Consider the following 8,542-nt stretch of genomic DNA (forward strand, 5'->3'; position numbering starts at 1 on the left):
GCCAGGCTGGGGGAGCTGCCCTTCTTTGTGCAGACCCTGCTGCAGGAGCACCAGCCCTGCCCTGCAGGGACAGGGCACCGAGCACAGCACCCTGCAGGGCACCTCAGCCCCGGGGATGTTCTTGTTTCTCCAGCTGGTGCCAGCTGGGGCAGGGATTGCAGGGCTGGAGCAGCAGCACAGCTCTCCTCCAGCTCAGAGCTTGGGTTTCTCCAGGTGGAACAGGCCTTTGGGCTATGAAATCAGTTTGCAGCAAATTTGCAGCCCCTGGGATTTGAGCTGATCCCAGACTGTTCTCACTCAGCTAAACAAGCAGCCAGCAGGAGTCATGGTCCCACTAATCCTGATTTAAAGGTGAATTAGAGCAGGGCTTGGATTCCGCATCTCCAGCCCATGTGTGCCATCCAGACCTCAGCAAAGTGTCCTGATGATGATTTTAACCCAGCTGTTGTGCTGTGTGTTGGCACAGGAACCCGGGGCTCAGGGTGACTGAGGTGTCAGCTCCCTGAACTGTGCCCTGTGCTCAGTCTGGGCTTTATTCAGAGGCACAGCTCCAGGCTGGGTTTTTCTTTATAGTATCAGGATAACAGCATTAGCAAGGGTGTGCCCATCCCTTCACCCCCAGTGGGTAAACTCTACATTTTTCCTTGAGGAGGGATATTTAAACATTCATATGATAATGAAGTAATGAACCCAACCATACAAAATTTATATAAACTCATATCTGGCCTTGTGTGAAAAAGTAATCCAGAGGCCACAGAACTGCAGGGCTGGCTCAGCCAGGCAGTGTCACAGAGAGCTTTCTCTTTAATTTTTTATTTGGATCCTCTCTGGATGTAGGTCACAATGACTTTAAAGAACAGGCACTGACCAGACAAAACCAAACCTCTCTGAACAAAGCCATTGTTGCAGGAGGAGGATTTTTTTTTCTCAAACAAGACCCTAAATCAGCACTGAAGGATTTTGCAAGTTCCCTGTGTCTGGCTCTGCTGGGATTGCCACTCCCAGGACAGGCAGAGCTGCAGCCCCGTGTGCTCTGCTGGGCTGGCTGCTGCTGGGGAGGGCTCGGAGCTGCTCCCTGGGCCTGTGTGCTGGGCTGAGCCATGGAACCATCCTGGCTGGGCCCCCCTGCCTCAGGAGCAGAGGAGGGTGGGGAGCCTCTCCTGCAGCTCCCACCCCTGCGAGCATCACTCCGTGGCCAAGGCCACTGCAGGGATTCATTCCCTGCTTCCCTGGGGGAATTCCTCCTTCATGCAGGGACACACAGCCCAAACACCTTCTCTGAGCTGCCCTCCAGCTCTGGGGAGGGAAAACAGATCCTGGGTTTGGCCCTGGCTCAGCCTTGTGCCAGCACAGAACAGCAGGGAGTACCAATAACCTGCAAGGGTTTATTTGGGAAGAGGAGGGGGAGGCAGCCAAAGGTTGGTGCTCAGGAGGTTCAAATGCTCTGGCCAAAGAGTCTTAGTGAGCCCTGGCTTGCAAACAATGCTGGGTGGCAACAGTGCAGATAAAAATCCCCCCAAAAACAGATATAAACAGGCCCTGAGTACAGATCACAGGTAGAAAAGCTCTGTAGAAATGCAGATTAAAACCCAACCCAACCCAAACCCATGGCTTCAAAATTCATGTTGTGCCCTGAAACTTTGCATCAGGGGGTTGGAAATGGAGGATCTTCAGGGTCCCAAATCAGTCTGTGATCCTGAGATCCTGAATTTTGTAAATGTGACAAAACTCCCAGTTCTGACGCAGGGAGAGCTGAGGTATTTTGGTTTCTTTACCTCTCCTGCCTTTTAGGACACGAGCTGCAGCTTTGGCCCTGGAATTCCCAGGGCAGGGATCAGCAGCACGGAGCTGGCACTGGATGGTGCTGTGGCCCAGCACAGGTGAGCTCACCTGGCTGCCAGACAAATCCTGCTGCTCCTGGAACCACCAGGGGAGCCACAGGGACAGCCAGGATCCTGCATTACTCCTGGGTGCAAATTCCCAGAAGCAGATTTTGCAAGAGCATTTTGTGCCCGAGGCAGCAGAATTTTGGGAAGTTGGCTCCCACCCAGTCACTGAGCTTTTAAGCACCCTGAGCGTGACCTGTGCATGTTACCAGTCTGAGCCACTGAAAAAGGCAAGTTCAGGTTAAAAATCCAGTTTTAAAAAATAAACCAGTTTCCAGATCACAGAATGTTCTGAGTTGGAAGGGACCCACAAGGATCATCAAGTCCAACTCTTAAGCCCATACAGGGACTGAACCCACAAACCTGGTGTTCTCAGCACCCTGCTCTGATCAGCTGAACCAATCTGGCACTTTTTAGGGCCTTCCTGGCCCCTGATGCTTTCCCGTTGTTTAGGAGGGAAACAGCTGTTTGGTACTTTGGAGTAAAGCAACATTTAGGTAGAAGTTCAGATTTTGAAGTGTTTTCCAGATTTTTCTTCCGATTCTGGAAGGAATCTTTAAGAGAAATGTGGCTTATTCCAGGGTTTGAGAAAATCACAGCTGTTACCAACCCAGTCTCATTTTCCCATTTTTCCATCAATGTTGTTTGATTAATAAGAGCCAGCTTAGTGCTGAGCAACTCAGGAATAAATCAAACTGTAGAAGAGGGACACCAGATGTAATAAAAGCAATTCCTGAAACAAGGAGATGCAAAGATCTGCTTGGTGTGGAGGTGGGGAAGGACTAGCACGTGAAATGTGTGTATTTTCTCTGCCACAGAAGTATATTTTCTTCTCCTGATAAATGTATCCAAGGCAATATAAACAATTTCAAAGAGCTGAAAGTATGCAGTGAGATGTTGCTGTGGATCACACACATCAAAGCAGAGCTGAGGCCCAGGAGAGGCTTTCTGTGCAAAGAAAACTGGCTTTTCTTGTATTTCAAGGAAAGAAATCCTTCTCTGCTTCTCAGACTCTGTCTGTCCCTGCACACTTGACTTGGATCAGCGTTTTCAGTGGGGCACTTACTAAACACTGCATTGGCATAAGAAAAATTCACACAAATATTGGTTTCTCCTGTGTGCCTTTGAGATTATTTCAGATCTAATCCCTCTTTGGTTGGTTCCTGGGGTGGTTCCTCCCCAGCTGCAGGCAGGTGCTGCTCCACCTGAGCCCTCTCCCAGGTGAGCTGCAGGGGAAGGGAGAGCAGGAAAAGCTTCAGAGGGTGACACAGAGAGGAGGGGACTTGGGAATACCAAAAGGTCAACTGCAAACCAGATGTGCCCTCAGAGAAAGAAAAGAGCAGTGTTTGAATTGAATGTTCCCTTTGACAGAGCTTGGGGAAGCAGAGCTGAGGGAATGCTCTGGAACAGCAGGACTGCTCTGGGTGGGAAGCCACAGCCCTGTGAGGAAATCCCAATTAGTTTCCCTGGAGGATAAGCTCCATTTGGAGCTGTGTTATCTGATGTGTCAGCAAGGCCAAGCACACAGATATTATCAAGTAATAATATCTTTACAACACAGCCCGTGAACTGTGTAGATAAAGGGGGTGGGTGGCTTTGGGGTTTGCTCAGAAAAGTCCAGAAGAGTTGCAATGATTCCTGTCTTCAGGGCTATCAGTTTATTAGAACTTTATTAGAACTTTATATATTTCTATATAAGAAATCCATAGAGAGAGAGGAGCTTTAACTCTGATTTTTTGACCAGAAGACTCTGCAGATAAAGCTGAATTATATCTTCCTTTTTAGCAACCTTTGAACTATTGTCTATATTAGACTAAAACCATTGGAGTTCAAAATATTCCACAGTGGCTCTTAATCCAAGGATGATACTTCAAAGGAATCTGAGCAGTTTTGTGGAAGCCAAATTGAGAGCAGCCAAAATTAGTCTTCCTGTGCCTTTTCAGGATACACAAATCCAAACTGGCTTAACAAAGTGCAAATCTTCTGTTGTACTTGTTAAAAATCGAGATAGCTTCCCATTCCTGCTGTCCATCCTCATCCCATTTAACTGGATATCAGTGGATTTAACCACTGATAACATTTACTACAGGACAACTCATTAAAGGGAAGAATCCTGGAGGAAGGAGGGAATTAAATTCCCAAGGAGTTGTGGTACCAGGTACATTCTCCCCAGGTTTAGTTTTCTGTCTCTGTAATTCCCAGCCCAGACCCCCTGAGGTTCCACTGGCAGGTCAGGAACACCAGTGGGATCCAAGCCCTTCCTACAGAGGCTCTGCCAGCCTGTGCAGCCTGGATGAATCCTTTGCTTGTCTTGTTTTTCTGGAAATTTCTTTTCTGGAGATCCAGACACACTGAAGATTCCCCTGATGGAGTGTTGTCACACAAAATAATTTAATTTTCTTTTAGGGAGTCCCCAAAAATACAAAATTTTAGGGAGATCTGTGCCTTCCTGCCCTGCAGGTGTTTCTGTCTCTGAATATCTGTGAGCTCCTGTTTTTCCTGGTTTTGTTAGCCAGGTCCACATCCCCTCTGGAGCAGGGACAGGCTCTGGGTTTTGTCACCTGTGGAGCTCGGCAGGTGCATTTCTGTGCAGTCTTTGAGCTCTGCCCAGCTGGGTAACATTTCAGCCCCACTCTGGTAATGAATTCTCTGCTCTTTAGGGCTGGAGAGCGGCAACACCTCGGACCAGACTAAACGGGCACTCAAGGAGGCCGAGTTTAACAGGGCTCCCCTGGAATTACCCAGCACATTAAGGCCAAATGAGCTCATCCTGAATTCATTAGCAATGATTACTCTGAGTGCCAGAGGAATTAATAATCATTAGCATTTCCTAAGCAGGGCTGCCGAAGAGCTGCCAGGTGCGGTGCTTCGGGGCTCCCCAGGCTTCCCCGGCCAGTTGCGTTCGAGGCAGTCATTAACTGCAGCTCCGTGGGCACTGCACAGTCCCACTGATATTTTCAATCCGCACTCCCAGTTCAGTTGCAATCCAGCTCTAAAAGCACTTCAAAGCCCGGCACTGCCTGGCTCAGTCGCTGCTGGAATTACCTCCCTTATCCTCGTTTTGTCTCCGAGTGAATCTCCCTGGCTCTCTGCAACTCTTCTGAAAGGTTAATAAACCTGGGAGGCTGCTGGGAGCCACCCAAGGGCAAGGGGACTCCACAGACAAAAGGAATGCAGAAACGCTGTGTTATTATTTTGTGCAAGCAAATTCTCAAAGTAAAGATATCCAAGGCTTTGATTTGGCTCCTTAAAGCTCCCTCTGTTCCCAGCAGCATTTGAAGACTCGGCTGCTTTGCATATCAGAGGCAGCTGACTTGGAGGCACAGGGAATTCACGCTCACTTTGGATGACCTTTTCCTTTGGGGATGAGCTTCCACAAGAGTTTTACTTCTCTGACAACTTACTCCTGTTCACTGTCTGCAAATGCCGCACACTTGGAATTTACATCATCCTGGTACATTCAAATACAGCTGAGCTTTTCTGCATAGCTGCTCCTTGTAACCAGCAGAATCAAGTCATGGGATTATGGAATCACCTGTCTATGTCTATATGGAGCTGTCAGCATTTTTGTATCTCATCATGGGACAGCTAGCAATATGATCTGATCTTTATGGATAGGGAGAATAAAAGCTCAAGTACCATTCATATAATCTGATTATTTCCTTCCTTTTACACAGGACTGGGTTGCTTTCCTTATCCAGTTTGATCTCTGTCCCAAGGTCCCTGTGGTGTTACTCTGCCAGTGGAATTGTCCCCTGCAAGTTTTATGTGAGCAGGAGAGTTTATGGCCTGAGTTCATGGACCTCCTTCCCAAGGTTGTGCAGGTCCCTCTGGAGCAGAGGGAGGCTTCCATGGCCGTGCCACCCCTGCCCTGCTCCCTGTGCCAATGCTGCTTTGCCTCAGCACTGGGGTCCAGCTGGGAAAGGAAGTTTCCTTTCGTTGGGTTCAGCAATCTTGGGATTAAGCTGAAGGAGTTTTAATTAACAAACTAAGCATCAAATATGTTTTCAGGATAGTCGAATCATTTTACAGCCACTTTTATATCAAAAGTGCAAAGGAAAGCCTGGTGGTGACACAAGTGTCCCCAGGTCTTTCTCTGCAGAGCTGAGAACTGGTGCGTGGTCCATTTTTATTTTACTTTATTCCATCCTGAATGCAAAACCAGTGAAATCTTAAAAGCAAAAAACACATCATTTTGTTTAAATCTGCATTAAAGGAAAGCTGAGCCCTTGGCCTTGACTCCTGCTGATCTCCAGGTTATTGGCAAGGATGCACAATTGCCTGATACCCTTGACTGTCCCACAGGTCGATGGCATCGATGGCATCGCTGTGACTCAGGGGCCATAAAGCTCCATTGCCACGGGGCGTGGGCCAGGTGGGCTGAGAGCTCGGGCTGGTCTATAAAGGCAGGGCTCAGCCCAGCTGATCCACTCTGCTCCCTCCAGCTGCTGCTCTGCTGCCCAGGCTCATCCCAAGGGAACAATGGCATTCTCAGGCAAATACGAGTTCGAGGGCGATGAGAACTACGATGCCTTTGTGCAGAAGATTGGTGAGTCTGGCTGGGGTCAGGCACGGGGCATGGATTGGATCAAATACTGGGGAAAGGCTGGGAGAGCTGAGATTGTCCAGCCTGGAGAGGAGAAACTTGGGGGTGACCCAGCTGTGGCCTCCCACTGCCTGAAGGGGCTGCAGGAAGGATGGAGAGAGACTTTACAGGAATGGAGTGACAGGACAAGGGGGAAACTTGCAGGGTGTAGGTTTAGATGGGATATTAGGAAGAAATTCCTCCCTGGCAGGGTGGGCAGGCCCTGGCACAGGGTGCCCAGAGCAGCTGTGGCTGCCCCTGGATCCCTGGAAGTGTCCAAGGCCAGGCTGGGCAGGGCTTGGAGCAGCCTGGGACAGTGAAAGGTGTCCCTGCTCATGACAGGGGGTTGGATGGTCTTTAAGCTCCCTCCCAACCCAAACTGTCCAAAGATTCCATGTGCATTTAGTTAAAGAGCAAGAGAAAATATAAAAACAGGTATGTGCAGCTAAATAGCAAAGGCCCAAGGTCCCACAGATGAAACTCCAAGCATTGCATATGTAGGTTAAGGAGAAGGGAATATTTTAGGTACTTTGTACATTTTTCTTGTGTATTGTTTCTTAAGGAAAAGAATGCAAGATTTGTTTTAGCAAACATATTAATGTACCAATATCAGTAATTTCAACTCAGAGCTTTGATATTGTAAAAAAATTAAAAATAAGAAATGAACAACAAATCAGATGCTCTGAGAACAAACACACCACTACCATCCTTCAGTTTCAATTCAACTTAGATTTGATAAACTCTGTGGTTTTATTGTTTAAGGTCTCCCCAGTGACAAGGTTGAAATGGGAAGGAACTGCAAGATTGTGACAGAGGTGGTGCAGAATGGGAATGACTTCACGTGGACACAGCACTTCCCGGGAGGCCGCACCACCACCAACACCTTCACCGTGGGCAAGGAGGCAGACATGGAGACCATGGGAGGGAAGAAGTTCAAGGTAAATTCATGGAGCTCTTCAGCTCCCCAGCCTCAGGTGGACTTGGATTTAGGGTGAAAAGCAAACTTGTGTCAGGCCTAGTGAAGGTGTCCCTGCCCATGGCAGGGGGTGGAACAGGAGGGGCTCTAAGGCCCTTTCCAGCCCAGACCATCCTGGGGCTCCCTGAGTCCATCATCACAGACTCCTGGGCTGCCTGCCAGGACCGTTTTCAGAGCTGTTAAAGAGTGATGTGCAGATCTGGAACCTGCAGGAACTGGAAGATGAACAAGTGTCTGTTTAACTTGAGAACATTCAAGAACTAAAGCCCATGGGTTTCAGCCCTGTGCAACACACAACCTCTGTCTCATAAACTTCCAGCACCAGCTGTGCAGGTGTTTACAGAATCTGGCAACAAAAATACCAGCAATCCCAGAAACATGAACCCTTTCTCTCTCACAGGCAACTGTCAAAATGGAAGATGGGAAACTTGTAGCTGATTTCCCCAACTACCGCCACACTGCAGAGATCTGTGGGGGGAAGCTGGTAGAGGTGAGTGCTCAAAGATCCGGGGTAGTTCATAAAAAAACAAAGAAAATCCCCAACATTTGAAGTTTAGGAAAAAATCTTAAGTGAAGGACAGGCTCTGAGCCATCCCCAGGGCTGTTCCCCTGGGACTCTGGAGCTCTGATTACATTGTCCAAGCAAAGTTTTGGGTTGTTCTTTCTTCCAGATTTCTACTTCTTCTGGTGTAGTCTACAAAAGGACCAGCAAAAAGATTGCCTAAGGCAGCAAGGCCAGTCTCTTCCAGTGCACTGAAAGCCAACAATAAAATAAATAAAATTAAGTTCTGTCTTTGTCTCTTTCTTGGTTTTACGAACATAATCATGTTAATGCTGACCTCATTCCTAAATATCTGACAGGGGTGGAACCAGATGAGATTTAAGGTCCCTCCCAACCCAAACCCTTCTGTGGCTCTGATTATCTGCTCTGAGGGACACCAGTGGTGCTCAGAGCACCACTTTGTGCCCCGAGAGGAGCCCTGAAGCTTAAAAACAAGACCTTTTAATCACTTCCTGTGCAGAGCAGATGCCTTTGCTGTTAGAGCTGCCTTTATGGGGCTGGGAGGGACTTTTACAACTGCAGCTGACAAATTC

At 48.3% G+C, this 8,542-nt stretch overlaps 1 protein-coding gene across 2 annotated transcripts; it reads left to right on the forward strand.

Moving 5' to 3' along the window:
* Positions 1–4,836: 4,836 nt before the first annotated feature.
* Positions 4,837–8,374, forward strand: FABP6 (fatty acid binding protein 6). Of its 2 annotated transcripts, XM_053956735.1 has the most exons (4): positions 4,837–6,435; positions 7,234–7,409; positions 7,848–7,937; positions 8,119–8,374. In XM_053956735.1, exons 1-4 carry the CDS (start codon positions 6,369–6,371, stop codon positions 8,170–8,172), a joined length of 387 nt encoding a protein of 128 aa, XP_053812710.1. In that variant the 5' UTR covers positions 4,837–6,368; the 3' UTR covers positions 8,173–8,374. The 2 variants fall into 2 exon arrangements, with proteins under 2 accessions (XP_053812710.1, XP_053812709.1); XM_053956734.1 differs by having other exon boundaries at positions 7,848–8,374.
* Positions 8,375–8,542: the final 168 nt, after the last annotated feature.

This window comes from Vidua chalybeata, chromosome 15, assembly GCF_026979565.1.
Source record: "Vidua chalybeata isolate OUT-0048 chromosome 15, bVidCha1 merged haplotype, whole genome shotgun sequence".
NCBI lineage: Eukaryota > Metazoa > Chordata > Aves > Passeriformes > Viduidae > Vidua > Vidua chalybeata.

Coding starts and splice junctions, on each gene's coding strand:
- FABP6 (XM_053956734.1), top strand. CDS start 6,369: ATGGCATTCTCAGGCAAATACGAGTTCGAGGGCGATGAGAACTACGAT. Junction 6,436..7,233: donor TGCCTTTGTGCAGAAGATTG/GTGAGTCTGGCT, acceptor TTATTGTTTAAG/GTCTCCCCAGTGACAAGGTT. Junction 7,410..7,847: donor TGGGAGGGAAGAAGTTCAAG/GTAAATTCATGG, acceptor TCTCTCTCACAG/GCAACTGTCAAAATGGAAGA.